Here is a 23,940-nt window from a genome sequence, read left to right as displayed (position 1 = left end):
ACTTACCTGTTAGAATGACGCCGGCAAAGACGACCGAGCACAGTGTGGTGTATAAGGTGTTAACTTACCTGTTAGAATGACGCCGGCAAAGACGACCGAGCACAGTGTGGTGTATAAGGTGTTAACTTACTTGTTAGATTGACGCCGACAAAGACGACCGAGCACAGTGTGGTGTATAAGGTGTTAACTTACCTGTTAGAATGACGCCGGCAAAGACGACCGAGCACAGTGTGGTGTATAAGGTGTTAACTTACCTGTTAGAATGACGCCGGCAAAGACGACCGAGCACAGTGTGGTGTATAAGGTGTTAACTTACCTGTTAGAATGACGCCGGCAAAGACGACCGAGCACAGTGTGGTGTATAAGGTGTTAACTTACCTGTTAGAATGACGCCGGCAAAGACGACCGAGCACAGTGTGGTGTATAAGGTGTTAACTTACTTGTTAGATTGACGCCGACAAAGACGACCGAGCACAGTGTGGTGTATAAGGTGTTAACTTACCTGTTAGAATGACGCCGACAAAGACGACCGAGCACAGTGTGGTGTATAAGGTGTTAACTTACCTGTTCTGTTTGAATGACGCCGGCAAAGACGACCGAGCACAGTGAGGTGTATAAGGTGTTAACTTACCTGTAAGAATGACGCCGGCAAAGACGACCGAGCACAGTGAGGTGTATAAGGTGTTAACTTACCTGTAAGAATGACGCCGGCAAAGACGACCGAGCACAGTGAGGTGTATAAGGTGTTAACTTACCTGTTAGAATGACGCCGGCAAAGACGACCGAGCACAGTGAGGTGTATAAGGTGTTAACTTACCTGTTAGAATGACGCCGGCAAAGACGACCGAGCACAGTGTGGTGTATAAGGTGTTAACTTACCTGATAGAATGACGCCGGCAAAGACGACCGAGCACAGTGTGGTGTATAAGGTGTTAACGTACCTGATAGAATGACGCCGACAAAGACGACCGAGCACAGTGTGGTGTATAAGGTGTTAACTTACCTGTTAGAATGACGCCGGCAAAGACGACCGAGCACAGTGTGGTGTATAAGGTGTTAACTTACCTGTTAGAATGACGCCGACAAAGACGACCGAGCACAGTGTGGTGTATAAAGTGTTAACTTACCTGTTAGAATAACGCCGAGGCAGACGACCGAGCACAACGTGATATTTGCTGCGAGGATGCTCACACGGTTCATCACAGCGCGCATCCCCAGTGTCAGAATCATTCCACAGAACTGTAAGATTGGAAAATATATTTCAATAACCTCCCAAAGAACACCATCGTTAATACGTTGTAAACATTTGAAAACGTAATCTTGCAACTCGATGTTGTTTGTTAACTGAGGAGATTGTGTGACATGTATCAACCAAGTCAGCGAGCCTGACCACCCGATCCCGTTAGTTGAAGACCTATTCTCTACCCGCATCTTCACGGGCCGAGAGAGATTGTGCGGTAACCGATGAAGATCATGTGTTACTTGTTAAAGTTTGTGCGGCAACACTGATGGTGATTGTGCGGAAATTAATGGAACGTGTGTGGTAACGCATGGATATCTGATTTGTGAGGGAAATTGTGAAGACGAAATCCTATTACATAACCTCTTACCATTGCTGAAGATGTCAAAATGCCGGACGATGTGGCCTCAGACGCGGGATAGGTGATCTCGGCAGCAAATTCGTACCCAACTGGTAGGTAGCCAGTCATAAAAAATCTAAGACATTTTGAAACAGGGTTGAATCAAGGACACAAACAGACGAGGTTGGATGGAGTACACGAGGTGGGTGGTGAAATGGGGTTTAACGTCGCGTCCAAGATTATTGCACTTATATAGCGACGTGCATGCACGTGTATGTGTGTGTGTGTGGCTGATTGTACTAGTCCGGACTGATGCCGATTTATAGTGCTAGCTCACTGAGATACCATGCCGCAGTTTAACATGAATACCCCACTCAGACACAGTATACTGACTCCGAGCCGACCAGTCCTTGTTTTAGCCCCTTTATGCCGAGCGCCAGACAGGGTAACAACAAGTACCATCTTTCAACGTCTTTTGGTATGACGCGGCCGGGGATCGAACCCCGGACCTTCCGCTCTCCGGGCGGACGCTCTACCACTAGACCACGGAGGCAGCTGGAGTACACGAAAGCAGGCGTCTAAAATGTAGGAGGAGCATGAATAAAACTGAATGTAGGACATGTGTACACGGGACTGAATGTAGGACATGTATACACGGGACTAAATGAAGGACATGTGTACACGGGACTGAATGTAGTACATGTATACACGGGACTGAATGTAGGACATGTATACACGGGACTGAATGTAGGACATGTATACACGGGACAGAATGTAGGACATGTATACACTGGACTGAATGTAGGACATGTATACACTGGACTGAATGTAGGACATGTGTACACGGAACTGAATGAAGGACATGTATAGACGGGACTGAATGTAGGACATGTATACACGGGACTGAATGAAGGACATGTATAGACGGGACTGAATGTAGGACATGTGTACACGGGACTGAATGTAGGACATGTATAGACGGGACTGAATGTAGGAGATGTGTACACGGGACTGAATGTAGGACATGTATACACGGGACTGAATGTAGGACATATGTACACGGGACTGAATGTAGGACATGTATACACGGGACTGAATGTAGGACATGTATACACGGGAATGAATGTAGGACATGTGTACACGGAACTGAATGTAGGACATATGTACACGGGACTGAATGTAGGACATGTGTACACGGGACTGAATGTAGGACATATGTACACGGGACTGAATGTAGGACATGTGTACATGGGACTGAATGTAGGACATGTATACACGGGACTGAATGTAGGACATGTGTACACGGGACTGAATGTAGGACATGTATACACGGGACTGAATGAAGGACATGTGTACATGGGACTGAATGTAGGACATGTGTACACGGGACTGAATGTAGGACATGTATACACGGGACTGAATGTGGGACATGTGTACACGGGACTGAATGTAGGACATATGTACACGGGACTGAATGTAGGACATGTATACACGGGACTGAATGAAGGACATGTATACACGGGACTGAATGTAGGACATGTGTACACGGGACTGAATGTAGGACATGTATACACGGGACTGAATGTAGGACATGTGTACACGGGGCTGAATGTAGGACATGTATACACGGGACTGAATGAAGGACATGTATACACGGGACTGAATGTAGGACATGTGTACACGGGACTGAATGTAGGACATGTATACACGGGACTGAATGAAGGACATGTATACACGGGACTGAATGTAGGACATGTGTACACGGGACTGAATGTAGGACATGTATACACGGGACTGAATGTAGGACATGTGTACACGGGACTGAATGTAGGACATATGTACACGGGACTGAATGTAGGACATGTATACACGGGACTGAATGAAGGACATGTATACACGGGACTGAATGTAGGACATGTGTACACGGAACTGAATGTAGGACATGTATACACGGGGCTGAATGTAGGACATGTATACACGGGACTGAATGTAGGACATGTATACACGGGAATGAATGTAGGACATGTGTACATGGGACTGAATGTAGGACATGTATACACGGGACTGAATGAAGGACATGTATACACGGGACTGAATGAAGGACATGTATACACGGGACTGAATGTAGGACATGTATACACGGGACTGAATGTAGGACATGTGTACACGGGACTGAATGTAGGACATGTGTACACGGGGCTGAATGTAGGACATGTATACACGGGACTGAATGTAGGACATGTATACACGGGAATGAATGTAGGACATGTGTACATGGGACTGAATGTAGGACATGTGTACACGGAACTGAATGTAGGACATGTGTACATGGGACTGAATGTAGGTCGGGACTGAATGTAGGACATGTATAGACGGGACTGAATGTAGGACATGTATACACGGGACTGAATGTAGGACATGTGTACACGGGACTGAATGTAGGACATGTATACACGGGACTGAATGTAGGACATGTGTACACGGGACTGAATGTAGGACATATGTACACGGGACTGAATGTAGGACATGTATACACGGGACTGAATGTAGGACATGTATACACGGGACTGAATGAAGGACATGTATACACGGGATTGAATGTAGGACATGTATACACGGGACTGAATGTAGGACATGTATACACGGGACTGAATGTAGGACATGTATACACGGGACTGAATGTAGGACATGTATACACGGGACTGAATGTAGGACATGTCTACACGGGACTGAATGTAGGACATATGTACACGGGACTGAATGTAGGACATGTATACACGGGACTGAATGTAGGACATGTATACACGGGACTGAATGTAGGACATGTGTACACGGAACTGAATGTAGTACATGTATACACGGGACTGAATGTAGGACATGTGTACACGGAACTGAATGTAGGTCGGGACTGAATGTGGGACATGTTTATACGAGACGGAACATTGGGGACTTTTTTTGTAACCCGGAATTGCAACAAGTATATTTCATTGAATCTAGGACAATGGGAGTAGTTTATCTTACATAGATGTTGCAAGCCTAACTGGTTGATGTCTTGCCCTGAACGATCAATGGGAAGTACCAGGTGGCTGACTATCTTTATGGCATCTAACTTGAACGCTGTTCACAACATGTTACCAGCTGACTTTATGTTTATACAACTGTAGTATAACCGAGAATCCTCTACTTGTTTGCACAAACAAATACATTTGATATTTTGCTGTTGCTTTTGTTGTAGAAACGACAAACTTGAGTAAATGTTTAATCACAGCACAAATCACAGTCCCTCCTAGATCCGAGAGAAAATATTAAAAAATCGAATCCCACTCAAGTCTAGAACGATTACTCTGGGCTACATTTGGAGTTTAGGTTTTATTTTGTAGACACATATTTGTATTTCAAGGAGTAAATATAGTCTTGACAAATCATATTCCATCTGTATGATGGCCCCAAACAGTCACTGTCTAGTGATTGACATTTGATTGAGCATTTAAGATACGAACACATGCATCAATCAAGTTTGTCGCCTCTTTCGACAAGCATGGGTTGCTGAAGACAAATTGTAATCGGGGTGATGCCAAAATGAAACATTAAGATGGTAAGTTAGAGATATTTCTACCCAAGAAATCCGGCGACGAGGTAGATGATCCAGATGCGGTTGAGGTCGCATTCGATGATGACAGTGAACGCTATCATTCCTACCAGCGACAGGGCATAGATTCCGACCGACGTCCACCTGTAGGACAGAACAAGGACAGAGCATAGCATGATACATCTGCTTTTGTGTCCATACACAAAGGGGTATTCAACTAAATAAAATAAAGTCAAGCTCTCGGCGCCCCGGCCTTCATCAGACACTCTCTGATGGTTTGTACTATACCATTCCTGATCCTTTTTCAACTAACCGTCTGAATCTGGAATAACCACCCGAATCTGGAATAACCACCTGAATCTGGAATGACCACCTGAATCTGGAATGACCATCTGAATCTGGAATGACCATCTGAATCTGGAATGACCATCTGAATCTGGAATGACCATCTGAATCTGGTATGACCATCTGAATCAGGAATAACCATCTGAATCTGGAATGACCATCTGAATCTGGAATGACCATCTGAATCTGGTATGACCATCTGAATCAGGAATAACCATCTGAATCTGGAATGACCATCTGAATCTGGAATGACCATCTGAATCTGGAATGACCATCTGAATCTGGAATAACCATCTGAATCTGGTATGACCATCTGAATCTGGAATGACCATCTGAATCTGGAATGACCATCTGAATCTGGAATGACCATCTGAATCTGGTATGACCATCTGAATCAGGAATAACCATCTGAATCTGGAATGACCATCTGAATCTGGAATGACCATGTGAATCTGGAATGACCATCTGAATCTGGAATGACCATCTGAATCTGGTATGACCATCTGAATCTGGAATGACCATCTGAATCTGGAATAACCATCTGAATCTGGAATGACCATCTTAATCTGGAATAACCATCTGAATCTGGAATGACCATCTTAATCTGGGACCTTAAGTACATCCCCTTCATGTACAGAGGTAAGTCTAAAGAGATACTTGATTGTACCACCCACCCCACCCCCTGAGTCCCTAATAGCATCATGTTTTTCATTTGCTCAGCGGAATCCAAAATACTACATAACACAAATTCCAAAAGCACATGTCAAAATTCACTCGACGAAGGTAGAATTGCCATCACAGACGCAGACCCGTATTACATAGCTCACGTTCCTGTCTCATAAAAGGGTGCGGTTTTTTCGGGTTAAATTGCTGAAAAAAAAAAAATATATAAGGAACATATTTCGAATATAATTATTTTAATTTAAATGTTGAATCTGAGTACAGATTACGATTTTCTTTGCATCCCGCGTACAACACTGCTGAGTCCCGAACACCCTCTTAATGGACCCCGAATACCAGAAGGGGGTATGCAGTCTCATAAAGGACATCTTCCCGAGGCAAGGCAGTCCACTGCCTATAAAAGTCCAGTTTCCACCCTTGTCGAACTAGGCTGGAATAATGGAGTTATATTTTGGCTGGGTTAACGTGTTTATGCATAGTCCAATCAAAATCGCGTAACGAAATCAACATCCAGTTCGTAAACTGCCATACAGATTTCGGTTGATTGCAGGATTTGCAAAACATGTGTTCCGTCAACTTAGCGGGACACAACTCGTAATAGCTACTGGTTGTACCCTACGATCGAGCCCAGAATTTCAAGCTTAGTTCGGCAAAGGGTGGAAACTGGACATTTACAGTCAGTTAACTCCCTTGCCTTCCACAACAGCTGAAGGAACTATATGTTGCCATAGAGACCTATCTTGCCGAAGGGAAACATGCAGATCCACTGTCCAATTTGACATCTCGGACTATTGTTTTAAGAAGGAATGTCCATCTATATCAGAATTGCAACATACCTTTTGGTCAAAACGGAAACACAGTGACGTTACATACTTGAACGCCTTCGTCTTGTCCAGCCACAGTCCCGCCATGATGGCTCCTGCTATACCGGCGAGGACGATCGTCAGGCCAATACGCCCAGTATTCTCTTCCTCTCCCTGGGGAACAGTGAGTGAGTGAGTGAGAATTGGGTGGGTGATGGTGATTGAGTGAGTGAGTGAGAATTGGGCGGGTGAGTGAGTGAGTGAGTGAGTGAGTGTGGGTGGGTGGGTGAGTGAGGGAGTGAGTGGTTAAGTGAGTGGGTGAATGATTGAGTTAGTTGGTGAGTGAGTCGGTGAATGCATGGTTGATTGAGTGAGTGAAAATCTATTATTTTTTCAATCTAAAGTTCAATCTAATCTGATTTAAAAAAAAATCAAACTGTACAATAACTGCTCCCTCAGTGTTGACATTATCCTTGCTTAGCCACGAGTGCACCTGTGTGCGATATGATACACATATGCTGCAGCATTTTTATGACATATGATATATGATATATGATATCAACATTATACAACAGATGGCTCGGAAAAAGTGAGTATGTGGCAATAAACAGCCTTACTGATTCAGTTTTACATGGTGTTAAAGAACAGAGGGACAACAGTAGAAATGTAGGTCTTTTGTAAATCGGACGTGGGTGACTGGATGGGTGGGAGGTTGAGTGAGTGAGTGAGTGAGTGACAAGCTCTGGCACTGATGACGTACCGGGAAATAGTAGAGCATGATGCCGTTCAGGAGGGTGGAGATGGCATAGAAGGCCCCCGTCAGGATGCCTGCAACACAACCAAGGCAAGCGAGACTACTGTATGGGCCAGGCAGTACAAATAGTTACACGACAAGAGAGAGAGAGAGAGAGAGAGAGAGAGAGAGAGAGAGAGAGAGAGAGAGAGAGAGAGAGAGAGAGAGAGAGAGAGAGAGAGAGAGAGAGAGAGAGAGAGAGAGAGAGAGATATCCCGTCTCAGCCACGGACCCGCCCAGCCACAAGCCCCCATTCAGCCATAGACACAAGACAAGCAATAGACCCATGACCCGCCTCAGACTCCTACCCAGCCACTAACCCCACCCAACCACAGAAGCCCCGCCTAACCATAGACCCCTGCCCAAAGCTACCCCATTTCTGGTGTCCCCCGCCGTGATATTGCTAGAATATTGCTAAAACCACACTCACTCATTTCCAAAGCTATCCCTTCTGTGTTGATCAGTCTATGCAACAATAATATCAGCACAGGGGTCTATACTGACCGCAAAAAGAAACGCAAACCATAGAAACAGAAAGAGAAGTACAGTAAACTACGGTTATAACGAACGCGCTTATAACGAACTAACGGATATAACGAACTAACTTTTTAGTCCCGACTATATGCTGTAGCTATGCTGTATATATGCTTATAACGAACTACGGTTATAACGAACTAAAATTAGTAGTCCCTTTGAGTTCGTTATAACCGTAGTTTACTGTATGAAAGTTAAGAAGAGATGTTTCCATGTGATGTGTACCATTTAAGACAAAACTAACAGTCAGTCAAGTGTTAAGACAGAGTGCCTTTATTCTTATCAGATATGCTTCACGTGATTTCCAAACTTTACATGCTAATACTGCATGAGACAAATAGTGCATATCGAGTCACTCATCTGAGACACAACCAGCACATGGTATGCACCGGTATGCACCCATGAGCGTCGGTCACGCAGCATAACATTATGCTCGTTTGTGCATCGAACCAATCTAATATCTCTTTAATATGAGTAATTCTTCAAATATTAACCAACGTGTACGCGTTTCTTTTGGCGGTGAGTATTTATAAGTTGGCATGCGAACAGACATATAAATGTTTGGAAGGTCCAAAACACAGAATCTTTGATCTGCAAGGAGACATTGACTACTGACGAGTACTTATACGTATAGTGTTACCGTAATATATAGAATGACTGCCCACTATGTAAGTATTACCGTAGGATACAGCAAGAAGTATGAAGTTGAGGTTTGTGATGAGCGCGTGTAGAGATTGCCTGTAGTTCTGGTGCCGGCTGGTGTGTTGAGCCAATAGCCTGGCTCTGCTGGGTGGGATTTTAGGCTCTGCTTGGTAACCTAGCAACATGCAAATCGTAGTCAGCGCGCATGTGTTACGTAAATATAAAGTGTCAATACAAGAGAATTACCAGTCTTGATTATCCACCGAAACAGATTCCATTTGGCGTAATTCTTGCTTGGTAACCTAGCAACATGAAAATCGTAGTCAGCGCGCATGTGTTACGTAAATATAAAGTGTCAATGCAAGAGAATTACCAGTCTTGATTATCCACCGAAACAGATTCCATTTGGCGTAATTCTTGCTTGGTAACCTAGCAACATGAAAATCGTAGTCAGCGCGCATGTGTTACGTAAATATAAAGTGTCAATGCAAGAGAATAACCAGTCTTGATTATTCACCGAAACAGATTCCATTTGGCGTAATTCTTGCTTGGTAACCTAGCAACATGAAAATCGTAGTCAGCGCGCATGTGTTACGTAAATATAAAGTGTCAATACAAGAGAATTACCAGTCTTGATTATCCACCGAAACAGATTCCATTTGGCGTAATTCTTGCTTGGTAACCTAGCAACATGAAAATCGTAGTCAGCGCGCATGTGTTACGTAAATATAAAGTGTCAATGCAAGAGAATTACCAGTCTTGATTATCCACCGAAACAGATTCCATTTGGCGTAATTCTTGCTTGGTAACCAAGCAACATGCAAATCGTAGTCAGCGCGCATGTGTTACGTAAATATAAAGTGTCAATACAAGAGAATTACCAGTCTTGATTATCCACCGAAACAGATTCCATTTGGCGTAATTCTTGCTTGGTAACCTAGCAACATGCAAATCGTAGTCAGCGCGCATGTGTTACGTAAATATAAAGTGTCAATACAAGAGAATTACCAGTCTTGATTATCCACCGAAACAGATTCCATTTGGCGTAATTCTTGCTTGGTAACCTAGCAACATGCAAATCGTAGTCAGCGCGCATGTGTTACGTAAATATAAAGTGTCAATACAAGAGAATTACCAGTCTTGATTATCCACCGAAACAGATTCCATTTGGCGTAATTCTTGCTTGGTAACCTAGCAACATGCAAATCGTAGTCAGCGCGCATGTGTTACGTAAATATAAAGTGTCAATACAAGAGAATTACCAGTCTTGATTATCCACCGAAACAGATTCCATTTGGCGTAATTCTTGCTTGGTAACCTAGCAACATGCAAATCGTAGTCAGCGCGCATGTGTTACGTAAATATAAAGTGTCAATACAAGAGAATTACCAGTCTTGATTATCCACCGAAACAGATTCCATTTGGCGTAATTCTTGCTTGGTAACCTAGCAACATGCAAATCGTAGTCAGCGCGCATGTGTTACGTAAATATAAAGTGTCAATACAAGAGAATTACCAGTCTTGATTATCCACCGAAACAGATTCCATTTGGCGTAATTCTTGCTTGGTAACCTAGCAACATGAAAATCGTAGTCAGCGCGCATGTGTTACGTAAATATTAAGTGTCAATGCAAGAGACGTATGATTGAGGCAATTGCTGTGACTGCCGATAGACCCAGGTCTAGTCTCCCTATTGTTACACGTACAATCAAAAGCCCAACAATAAGACTTTCAATATAAATACACCCATGTTCCCAAATTACCGTCACCTTCACTACAATAAAAAAAATGAAAAATAAGAAATAAAAAATAAATAAATAAATTATACACGAATATCCAAACTATGATGCAGCAGTTAGTGAGGTCCCGCCGATCGACGAACAATCAGATCACGTTATTGATGAAACACCAGATAATTATTCTCTAGCATAATGACAGTTACAGTAGTTAAATAGCTTTGAATATTTGTATCCCCAGCCAGAATAGTAGAAGCCTTGTGATAAACGTCGGGGTTATTATTCGTGTACACTGATGTTCATGTAAATGTAAATTTATAACTCTCAGGCACAATATAGTGGAGTAAGATTGAACACAGTTCATGTACATGTTAACAATACATGTATGTATGTATGTATGTATGTATGTGTGTGTGTGTGTGTGTGCGTGTGTGCGTGCGTGCGTGCGTGCGTGCGTGCGTGCGTGCGTGCGTGCGTGTGTGTGTTTTCATGCATTTTTAAACGTGTTTTAATGCATATTTTAAACGTTTGATATGGTGCTGTAAACACAAAACAGAATTAATGTGAATCACAGGAGTAAACAAACAGCTTGCTCCTTCTGAGGCACTGTCACCGTTATCCTTTAAAGCAAAATACTATATATCTCAACAAACGTTCAAATGCACATCAACATTGTCGTCCACCGATATCCGGTAGAGTGTCACGAGAACCCCAGGGCCCGTTTCACAAAGCGACCTTAGCGCTACGACTATCGTACCTCTCAATATGTTAAGGGGGCACGGGTGGCCCAGTCGTCTAAGGCGCCGCGATTAGCTGTGCAGAGTTGCGTCCCTTTGGCACGCCAGAAACCTATGATTGTGGGTTCGAATCCCGGTTCGCCCCAATTATGTTTCTAGGTTTGTCAGCACCATACCCGTGCTCGTGGGTTTCAACGAAGTGGTAAACGTCTGAGACCTGCACCACTTCGGGCTTTCCTCCCACATTAAGCTGACCTGCCGTGATATGACTGGAATACTGTTAAAAGCGGCGTTAAACCCAACTCTATCACTCACTCAATATGTTAATATAAGTATAGTAGTTACGATAGCCTTAGCACTATGGAGGATTTGTGATCTCCGTTTGTGGCATCATATTAAGACCTTATATTTTTTTATCATGTAAAAAAAATAAATTTCCACCTTACATTTCATGCAGATAGCTATGCGAGCCCTTTCATTCGCAGCAGCTAAAGGTTAAGTTTGACAGTGTAATAGTATCAGTGGTTTAAAATGAAAACATTGCATAACAAACATCGGTATGTTGAGGTGATTTGTCTAGTGGTATTAGTTGGCGCCAAACCCGTGCCTGTATATGCCTGTTTGACATGCTTACAGTCACGTAAGTACATGCATGTCAATGTGTTGTCGCATGTCTTACATCATATCAGAGAAACACACTTAGTAGGTGAGGTGAAACGGGGTTTAAGATTATGTATTCATAGCGACGTGCGTGCAAGCGTTTGTGTGCGGTGTGGCTGTTGTACTAACTGTTGCCGGTTTTATAGTACTAGCCGTCTCAGATACTACGCCGCAGCATACTTATCCCGAGCCCACCAGTCCTTGTTTCATCCCCTTGGTGCCGAGCTTCAGGAAGGGTAACAACAAGTACCATCTTTTAAAGTACGCGGTATGACGCGTACGCCGCAGGGGAGCGAACCCCTGAACTACCGCTCTCCCAGCAGACATTCCACCCACTGTGGAGGCAGCCTTGACTTTGGAAACAGTGAGAGAAGGCAAATTAAGCTCACCTACAAGCATGAGTAGAAAGATGGCGGTGGTGACTGAAGCTGTGCCGTAGTTCATGACGGTGAGCCCGGCGCCGATGTCTGTGATGTTGGGGGAGTTGTTCACAAGTATGGGAGGGATGAGGAAGCCGACGGCCACGCCTATCTGAGAGAAGGGAGCAAACACTAGGTATCTGGTCACCATGGATACAATGAAACATAGTTAGCTCGAAGTCGTGTGATACAGGTCGAGCTGTGCGTAGTTCGAGAAAACGGATGCTGCTATTAGCCCATGGTATTGGTATGGAATCTACATGGAATCAAGTTGTCCTAGGCGCAGCGATTCGTGATATAATTAAAACAAGTGCAAAAGTGAGCGTGGCTCACTTATACCCCCGACCCGCCTAGTGTGTCAGTAGTTTCAAATTAAATAAATAGGATAGGGTTAGGGTTTGAAAAATTCATAAAAAAATGGAAAATTCATAAAAACACAGACACAGATTATATGTACTAAGTTTGAGATGAATCCAGTGAATAGTTTAAGAGAAATCGTGCGGACAAAGTTTTCGGACGGACGTTAGGGTTTGAAAAATTCAGAAAAAAGGGAAAATTAATAAAAACAACTTTTTTCTTTTGACTGCACCCCTCCATATGACACAGATTATATGTACTAAGTTTAAGATGAATCCCCTGAATAGTTTAAGAGTAATCGCGCGGACAAAGTTTTCGGACGGATAGACGGACAGACGGACAGATGGACGGACGGACGGACGGAATCTTGGTATAACTATATACCCCATACACATACAGTATCATACACACAGACCACATACACATACAGCTCCATTCACACAGACCACATACACATGTAGTATCATACACACATACCACATACACATACAGTTTCATACACACAGACCACATACACAAACACTATCATACACACAGACCACATACACATACAGCTCCATTCACACAGACCACATACACATATAGTTTCATACACACAGACCACATACACATACAGTATGAAACTCACAGACCACATACACATACAGTATGAAACACACAGACCACATACACATACAGTTTCATACACACAGATCACATACACATACAGCTCCATTCACACAGACCACAAACACATGCAGTATCATACACACAGACCACATACACATACAGTATCATATACACAGACCACATACACATACAGTATCATACGCACAGACCACATACACATACAGTATCATACACACAGACCACATACACATACAGTATCATACACACAGACCACATACACATACAGTATCATACACACAGACCACATACACATATAGTATCATACACACAGACCACATACACATATAGTATCATACACACAGACCACATACACATACAGTATCATACACACAGACCACATACACATACAGTATCATACACACAGACAACATACACATACAATATCATACACACAGACTACATACACATATAGTATCATACACACAGACAACATACACATATAGTTTCATACACACAGACCACATAAACATACAGTATCATACACACAGACCACATACACATACAGTATCATACACACAGACCACATACACATATAGTATCATACACACAGACCACATACACATACAGTATCATACACACAGACCACATACACATACAGTATCATACACACAGACCACATACACATATAGTATCATACACACAGACAACATACACATATAGTTTCATACACACAGACCACATACACATACAGTATCATACACACAGACCACATACACATACAGTATCATACACACAGACCACATACACATATAGTATCATACACACAGACCACATACACATACAGTATCATACACACAGACCACATACACATACAGTATTAAACTCACAGACCACATACACATACAGTATCATACACACAGACCACAAAGCCATACAGTTTCAAACTCACGGACCCCCCCCCCCCCCCACACACACACACACAGACCACACACAGACTACACACACATACAGTATCATACAAACTACAAACACGGACATTACACGTCGATGTTTACTTTGATAACGCACATACTTCATGCCCTGGTCAAACATTCCTTTTGTAGTGGATCCTTACATCTACCATTCAAATACATTCAGACCAACACAATATATCAAGAATACATTTAATGCACTGCTGAGCACAAGGCCTACAAACATCTCTGTAACAGATTCCACCCATTTATACTTTAAGCGCCCATTCATATGTGTACGAGTCTGCACAGTGGGGTTGAAATGATGTTTAGAAAAGCGACATTTTTCACGGATACTTTTTTGTCATTTACACATGATACAAATTCTTGTTGCAAGTCGCCAAGTTCCCCTGGGGATTTGTCTAGACATGAAGTGAACGATGTGTAACATTACGATTTCAGCTATCAGTTGCAATTATCTTTTCGAAATAACAAAAATCTTACTTAATCAGATTTTAGAATAATACTTTTTAATGCGAAAGGTATCCATGCGTATATCTGTGAATTACACGTCTGGCAGTTGAAGGAAGTTGAGATAAGAATTTGTGAACGTCAGATTTCGTGGTGGCTAATATCCGCCTCCAAGTCAGGTATGTGTCCGCTTACAAGAACCACTTGGACATTCAGGTGTCCGCCTCATTGTCCGAGTTGTGTCCGCTTACAAGAACCACTTGGTCAGTCAGATGTCCGCCTCCAAGTTAGGTATGTGTCCGCTTACAAGAACCACTTGGACATTCAGGTGTCCGCCTCCTTGTCCGAGTTGTGTCCGCTTACAAGAACCACTTAGCCATTCAGGTGTCCGCCTCCAAGTCCGGGTTGTGCCCGCTTACAAGAACCACTTGGCCAGTCAGATGTCCGCCTCAAAGTCACGGTTGTGTCCGCTTACAAGAACCACTTGGACATTCAGGTGTCCCCCTCCAAGTCAGGGTTGTGTCCGCTTAGAAGGACCACTTGGCCAGTCAGATGTCCGCCTCCAAGTCAGGTATGTGTCCGCTTACAAGAACCACTTGGACATTCATGTGTCCGCCTTCTTGTCCGAGTTGTGTCCACTTACAAGAACCACTTGGTCAGTCAGATGTCCGCCTCCAAGTCAGGGTTGTGTCCGCTTACAAGAACCCTTTGGCCATTCAGGTGTCCGTCGTCCCGTCAGGGCTGTGTCCGCTCACGAGGACAGGCTCGGTCAGTCCTGATGTCCGCCTCAAAGCCGGGGTTGTGTCCGCTTAATAGAACAGGCTCGGTCAGTCAGATATCCGCCTCCAAGTCGGGGCTGTGTCCGCTTACAAGAACAGGCTCGGTCAGTCAGATGTCCGCCTCCAAGTCAGGTCTGTGTCCGCTTACAAGAACAGGCTTGGTCAGTTAGATGTCCGCTTCCAAGTCAGGGCTGTGTCCGCTTACAAGAACAGGCTTGGTCAGTTAGATGTCCGCTTCCAAGTCAGGTATGTGTCCGCTTACAACAACAGGCTTAGTCAGTCAGATGTCCACCTCCACCGCCTCCAAGTCAGGCTCGGTCATTCAGAGGTCCATCTCCAAGTCAGCAAATACAACGCTATTTCTCGAGAATGTGTTCGTTGAACTATGTTGAAAGGTTCATATTGTCCTCAAAGTTAGCGAATATAAGTTTTATGTGCAATAGACTTGTGAAGGTCAGCTCTCTGAGGCACTTGTGGAAAGTTGGGAACACTTCAATTACCAAACTCAGAACACATAATAGGTAGAACCTTTGAAACCTCATCATTTACACTACAATATGGGGGAGAGGGAGAATATGTTTGGGCCCCTTCCATCTGTCCGTCCGATTTCAATACGGGCAAGCTTTCCCTGAAACCTCTGTAGATACAAGGATGCATGTTTGCTTTATAAAGAAGGAGAAGTTTGCTACATCATTATATACAACTTGGAGACGTTTTCTCGGAAACCACTGTGATGCAAGGATAATATTTTGCATACACTAAAAGGGACTAAATATGTTGATCGTGTCTGAGAACCAGCAACGACAATTTATATGTAAGGAGTTATGGCCCTTGTCTGATCTTTTGGACATGGTGCATAGTGACGTCAATAGGGCATGTAATAGAGGACATTTTGAATATATATTTGAATAAAAGGGACAAAAAATGTCCATAATGATGAAAAAACTGGTAAAAGAAAAATGCAGTGTACGATTCCGACCATATCAAAAACACAGACAGACAGACAGACAGACTGACACAGGGAATCTATTCCGTACTTTAGGCCATAGGCCCATAATACAAACAATCAAATAACATAAGTAATCTCGCAAGTCATTGAAGCTGGTTAGCTGTACTTTTTTACACTCAGGACACAGTTTTTTGTACGTTTTACAAACTGAAAGCTGATAAACACATTCTCACCCTCGTGTCTTTTAATATCAAATATATCAACACACGTCTTTATAAAGACACGAGGGTGAGCTTCTCACAACATTGTCATGACAGTTCAAAGGATATTTACGTGATATCTGTAATCATACAGGAACGTCCTGTACAATTTTACCAGTCCTAAATTCACTACTGGACGGGCGGCGGGTAATATATTTATTTTGCCGTTAGATTGCATTAGCCTCATGAAATGGTTTTTATTTTTCAATACTCAATTATTTTTCTAGTCAAATGTTACACTATTCATTGATCAAAACATCTACCTTTCGCATTGGGAAACGGACACTTCCGCGCTCGGAATTAAAACCAGGGTGCCGTTATACAAAGCGATCTTAACGCTAAGGTGATCGTAACTCCCATACCTCAACATAGACTCACGATAGTCCTGGCGCTAAAGTTGTTTTGCACATCAACATTTAGGCGTACATGCTCACACGGAGTGACACCAGAGCTTAGTGACTCTGTGTTAACGCTACTTTGAACAATTATATCACTGCGCCACTGCGTCGTCCGGGTGGAATGTCTTAACATGTCGCAGGTCGTCGACATGTACCGCCAAACAAAGGATCATAAAGGTGTATTGGGGCGTCGAACCCCCGTTCAGCGGATCCTGCACAGCAAATTTCATCGGCATTTTGGTTACCCATGACCTCCTGTAGTAGCCGAACTGAAATGAAATGTTTTAATATCTGGACAGACAATCTTAGCGAGTGACGTCAAATGTAGTTACCTGATTTCCGAAGACGCCCAGGGAGGTTGCAGTAGATACCTGGTCAGGTCCGAACCAGACAGCCGCCAGCCGAGGAGGAATACTAACCACAAACACCTCGGCCATCGCACATAGAACCTGGCCCGTCATCAACACCGGGAACCGCTCCGGTCCCAGCGCCCCTACCTTCAACCACGCCCCCATGGTGTTCAGGAGGCTACCAACGATGTTGTTGACACGCAGCCCCTTGTTGTTGAGAAGCATCATGGCGGGCACGATCGTGGGGAGGTAGACCAACATGTAGATGAGGGAGAGCCAGTCAACGGCAGCTTCCTGTTGCAGGGAGTCCCCGGGGAGGCTGCTGTTGTAGTAGCGGATGACGATGTTGGCGATGATGTTGAGGTGGATCCACTGGTAGGCGGTTGTTACGGAGAAGGCGCAGAACAAGGTCAGCATCAGCCAGCGTCTGAGATAAACTTTCGTCGATCCATCAGTTTGGATGAGGAGACCGGATTTCTCTGCGTCCTGTGGCAGCACCTTGTCCTGCGGTGCGTCATCTGTACCTGGAACATGAGTGAGTGAGTGAGTGAGTGAGTGAGTAAGTATTTTAGCTTTTAGCAACATTTCAGCAATATCACGCCGGTTGACACCAGGAATGGGTTTCACATATTGTACCCATGTGGGGAATCGAACCCGGGTCTTCGGCGTGACGAGTGAACGCTTTAACCACCAGGCTACCCCGCCGCCCCAAAACAACAAGATGAATAATAGGCATCTCATACATACGAACACTTAAACACACAGCTCGTCGCAAATTCAAACTCGGATCAAACGTCATGAAATACGATACAGATTTGAAAACTAGACATAAAACTGCACAACTGCACAATATCTGCCTTCCACTTGTCTAGAAATATAGAAAACACGACATATGTTCCATGTTCTCACGGAGTTCGTATCAACGAGGTTTTATGTATTGTGCATCATTCAGTTATGAACTTTAATCAGCAAGAAACAAGTACTGAAGCCACGTGGTTGGAAATTACAAAAAAAACAAATAAAATAACGAAAAAGCAGAATCAGTCAATGGAATGACTTTATTTTGAATTGAATCTCATCATAATAAACTGCCGGGCAAAAAAAGAAATTCAATACACTTGAAAATTGGATTTGACCACAAAACGTTACTATATTGAAAACAGTCGCCGAAACACTTCAAAGTGTAGGTTGAAAACACAGCTATGATACCCGCATGAAATATCTCACCGTCGAACAACCAGTCCTTGTTTGTTTCAGTTTTGGCCACCATCAATCATGGGTGTACAGTTAACGGCAGTTAACGTTTATATCTGCTGGAATGTGTGGTGCCAATCATCCAATCACGTGAACGGGATCAAGACATATCACCTCAAGGACAATTCCTGCCCATAGACATTTCACCACAGGGCAAGGATAATTGTCTTTTCGTTATCCAAGTATTTACAACTATACTGAACCAAATTAAAAACTTCACAATCCTAAAATTTTAACATTTTGACCAGTTATCATTGTGGGCCCTTATTGTGTATTTAAACAGTAATGGCCACGTATTGTCTTCAGATAACACCCGTTTTTGTGCAGGTGAATCGATCAAAATCATGTGCACAGCACTATAGTGGCAAAAGTGTTTTTTCACGTGCAACTGGTCACGTGGCCATAATACCGCACGTGTTTTCAGCCATACTTGTTAGCAGTCATTAACAAAAAAAGAAAAACACAAGAAAACAAAAGTCTTTACGGCCATTTGTCATGCCACGCCTTTCAAATGTGCAACGTGAACGTGCCATCGGCATGTTGCAGACGGGAACGTCCGTAGCTGAAGTCGCAAGGACAATGGGTTGTAGTCGACGGACTGTTTATGATTTACAGACGCGTCTACAGCAAACGGGTACCACCGCTGATCGCCCTCGGCCAAGTCGACCACGTGTGACGTCACATGCAGAGGATCGTCAGATTGTCTTACGTCACCTCCGTAACCGACGGCTACATCAACCAGAAATGAACTGTTTAGGGGTAGACTGAGTGCGCAAACTGTTCGAAACCGTCTGAGAACTGCTCACCTTCAAGCACGACGGCCATACTGCGGGCCGATTCTGACTCAATTACATAGACGTCAACGTCAATAGTGGGCACATCGACACTTACGATGGACTCAGAGGAATTGGAATCAAGTCGTCTTCAGTGATGAATCCCGATTTAATCTTCGATTTGCTGATGGTAGGGCGAGGGTGCGGAGGCGCCGTCATGAACGTTACGCCCAGTGTTGTGTACAGGAAGTTGACAGATTTCGAGGCGGACGTGTCATGGTGTGGGGTGCTTTCTGTGACACTGCACGTTCCAGGCTTCTTGTCATCCGTTGCAACCTCAACGCTGCTGCTTACCGCGACCAGGTACTGGCACCAGAACCTCTGCCTTTTATGGCAGCACATGGAACCGGTTTGATCTTCCAACACGACAATGCCAGACCCCACACAGCAATTTTGACAAGGAATTTCCTTCAGAATGCGGGAGTCAACGTCATGGACTGGCCGTCAAGGTCTCCCGACCTCAATCCCATCGAACACGTCTGGGATGCTCTTGGCAGAAGTCTGCGCACTCTCCAGAACCAACCACAGAATTTGTAAGATCTTGGCACCATTTTGCAGCAACAATGGCGTCGTCTTCCCAATCATGTGTTCACAAGCATCACAAGGTCCATGCGGAGGCGTTGTGTGGCAGTTGTCAACGCACATGGTGGCCATACACGCTACTGAACTTGTTTGCCATCAGATTCTCGTGCTTGGGACTTATGATTTAAACCGTTGATGTTATTACCGAATACCGTAGGTGCTTGGAACAAATTATGGTTACCACCGTTAATTAAAATCCCTCTTTGGACATTAAATTACCTTCTCTGATACATTTGTCCGTTGTATATCATATATGGGATTACTTTTAAATGTGAAGTTTTTTATTTGACTCAGTATATTATAAGGGCTAGGTCTACTAATGCCTACATTGACAAATGCCTACAGTGACTAATGCCTACAAAAGTTGTTTTAGTGTACACATTGTTTCACGCACCCCTGCACTCAAGTGGTCTACTCTACAGAAAGCACTGTGACATGGTTTGTTCATCTTGCAATCAGGCTGAAACCATTGATCACGTGTTACTAGAATCTCAAGACCATGCCCCAGCCCGGGCTAGGTTAAAACAAGAATTGCAGTTAGATCCGCTATCTGTCATAGATCTGATAAAGCCAAGAGATGCAATAGCGAAGGCCAAACTAACTCTATTGGACAGCTACTCGAACGTATATAAACAGAGCAGCCAAGGCTAAAAATGAAATCATATCAATATAAGAAAATAGAAATCATATCAATACAAAAACAGAAATTATGTGAACACCAAACTCACAATAGATATGTGTGCCCTACTCACACACAGGAGTCCCAAAGAGGGACAGGTCAGCCGAAATTGCTAAGGCAGAAGGCGACCCCTTAAACACTTAATGTAACAACAACAACATTGGCATGTTAGAGATCCAGACATGGCAAACCCGAAGAAGGTCCAGCATCATATGTCACAAAAAGGTGGTCAGCAAGTCCTACTAGATGGCTACAGGTACAGACTCAACAACCGTAGGCTAACATGTGTGCACTGGAAATGTGTACAACGTGGGTGCTTAGGGAAATGCACAACAGTTGGACAGTTTGTTAGGAATCAGTCACCTCATAATCATCAACCATACGACCTTGTAGCATTGCAGACTGTAAGCACAATTCGACAGAGAGTTCAAGCAGAGAAAACTCCCATCCAGATGATTTACGACGAGGAGGTTGCCCGACTCGACGTTCAGGATGTTGCTGTCTTCCCGGCTTACCACAGCAAGAAGAGTGGCCTCTACAAACAGAGAAGAAAGACGATTCCCCCACTTCCACAGTCCCTGGGTGAAGTAGATCTTCCTGATATCTACAAGCAGACAACCGAGAGCGCATCCGAACATTTTTGCCTTCATCAAAGTGATCCAGAGGCAAGAGAAGACGGAAAGAAACAAGCTTGCTCAGTATCTCCATGGCGCCCGTCCACCACCCCGCAAGAGCATCTACCTAGAGATCAACCAGAGACTAGAAAGGCTACAGGAGCAGCTTCGACTGGGTATCAAGTCTCCTCTCCAGTTTTTTGATGCAGCTGGATGTGTTGTAAAACTGGGCTAACAAAGCAACTAGTTTGTGCAACTCTGTGACCCATGAATGTAAGTCTGATATGTATATAATGTACATGAGATATGATAAATGAAACTGAATGAAATGTATATGTGGATATTGTAAGATCTGTGATAAAATGGGAGTGTGAATGTGATGTTTGAATCATAATGTACATGAAATATGATATGTATGAATAAAGAAAAACCACTAGATATCATTTGCTAGTGTGTGTCATTTGTCACTGTAGGCAATAGTACACTAACATGGGCCAGTTCAACTCTGCAGAGAGGTAGCAGGGTATCACATGTAAAACCACTAAAGCATATAAATGTTTGTTTTAGACTGTAGGCATTTGTCACTGTGGGCATTTGTGGACTCTTCCATTATAAGACGATATTGGAAATAAATATAGACTGCCATGTTGTCTTACTGTAGATTTGTGATCTTAACAATCCCCGGATGTGACCATGTAGACAGGATTTGATTAGAGTTTGTGATTGTGTCAATTGCCTAATGAGCATACAGCACAACTCAACTCAAATGTATTCTAAAAAATCACCCTCGATTGTACAAGAGAAAAGTTATAAATTTCAGCAAAATAATTAAATATTCATGCACAGGACGTCGACCTTTTGGTACTCAGGCGTTCGACTTAGAGGAAAAGGTCAACGCCGTGTGCATGGCTCGATCTGGGGATTAGGAAAGACAAAAATAGAATTCTGACAATACGGCTGGAAGCATAGACACTCGTTATGTTTTGAAATATGTATCCGCAGCTGAGTTCTTGTGTAACTACAAGTTATGGTTCAAGTGATTTTTTTGACTGCAGTGTTGGAACAAGACAGGGTTGTATGTTAAGCCCTATATCATTTATTTTATTACATTGAAATGATCAAATAGTCTGACTGCAGAGGTATATATATTGGTAATCTTCTAGAAAATGTCACCACTTTATTATTTGCAGCAACAATCCAGCAACAAATCGATGGTTTATGTTCGTTTTGCAGTGAATATGAAAGTGAATAGACAAAACACTAAGATAGTTGTATTCAGAAGAGGCGCACATTTTCAAACAACTGAAAAATGACGGACATATTTTAGAAGCTGTTTCTGTATATCAATATCTCGGTATCTATTTCACATCTACACTGAGTTAGGGGAAAACCTGTGTACACTTATCACAACAAGCTAAGAAACCAACATTTTGTTTTTTAAGGATTATTACGCGTAATAAGCTCAATGTCAATACATCAATGTGTTTGTTTGACAGAATGGTCGCACCTATTTTAATCTACGCCTCTGATGTTTTGGGATATGAACATGTAACGTGTATTGAAAGGGTATCTATATATTTTTGTAAATCAATTTTAGCCATTTCTAGTAATACAAGCAATGATGTTGTTCTTGGTGAAGAAAGACTGTACCAGTCATTTCTATATGTTATGAAATGTACATCCTACTGACTATAATTATTGTTAATGTCATAGGTACCCCAGAATTTGATGTAATATGTTGCCTTCACTTGATAATGGCGGAAGGCAAACATGGTTCGGATTTGTCACAAATGTTTTGTTTGAACATGAATATGTATTCGTGTGGTTACATCAGGTTGTTGGAAGCCGGAAATAGTTTTTTTTTTTTTTGCTCAACGATTGAAAGATGTACCACGTCGACATTTGCTTATAATCTTCATGGAAAGGTAAAATTAAGATTTTAGGAACAGTGTAAATATGTGCTACAACCAGTATCCAGGAAATAATAAGAATCAGGTATTAAAGAATTTATTTATCTATGTTCCGTTGTGGAAATCAGAATTTACGTATAGTGTATTGAAATTGGGAAAATATTTTGTACGAAGAAAGATAACGTTTATCTTGGAAAAAATGTATGACAATTTGAGGAGACAGTATTTTACCTTTGTGAAAGGACATTTTAACGCTATCATTATCTTGAAAATTTATGACAACCAACACACATGACAACTAGGTGCATATATATATAGGTTTCATTGCGTGAAAACGATGGATTGGAAAACACAAAGATATGACTTAATAGCATTTGTTGATGATGTATATTGATGGTAATGCATTCAACGCAAAAGGCGGACCTT

At 43.0% G+C, this 23,940-nt stretch overlaps 1 protein-coding gene across 3 annotated transcripts in view; it reads right to left on the bottom strand.

The window, feature by feature from the left end:
* The window catches only part of LOC124116623 (feline leukemia virus subgroup C receptor-related protein 2-like), a 40,305-nt gene that overhangs the window by 5,211 nt on the left and 11,154 nt on the right, over window positions 1–23,940 (bottom strand). Inside the window, exons 2-9 of one of the 3 annotated variants that reach the window (XM_048380696.1) lie at window positions 17,625–18,166; window positions 12,490–12,631; window positions 9,005–9,142; window positions 7,759–7,826; window positions 7,069–7,172; window positions 5,197–5,313; window positions 1,611–1,716; window positions 1,128–1,239 (exon numbers count right to left, since the gene is read on the bottom strand). In XM_048380696.1, coding sequence (XP_048236653.1) covers window positions 1,128–1,239; window positions 1,611–1,716; window positions 5,197–5,313; window positions 7,069–7,172; window positions 7,759–7,826; window positions 9,005–9,142; window positions 12,490–12,631; window positions 17,625–18,166 — 1,329 coding nt within the window. The remainder of the gene's footprint in view (window positions 1–1,127; window positions 1,240–1,610; window positions 1,717–5,196; window positions 5,314–7,068; window positions 7,173–7,758; window positions 7,827–9,004; window positions 9,143–12,489; window positions 12,632–17,624; window positions 18,167–23,940) is intronic. The other 2 variants (XM_048380697.1, XM_048380698.1) reach the window with 2 other exon arrangements.

Source organism: Haliotis rufescens, unplaced genomic scaffold, assembly GCF_023055435.1.
Source record: "Haliotis rufescens isolate VD_foot unplaced genomic scaffold, xgHalRufe1.0.p SCAF_32, whole genome shotgun sequence".
In the NCBI taxonomy this organism is placed as follows: domain Eukaryota; kingdom Metazoa; phylum Mollusca; class Gastropoda; order Lepetellida; family Haliotidae; genus Haliotis; species Haliotis rufescens.
This window is presented reverse-complemented; position numbering and strand designations above follow the sequence as displayed.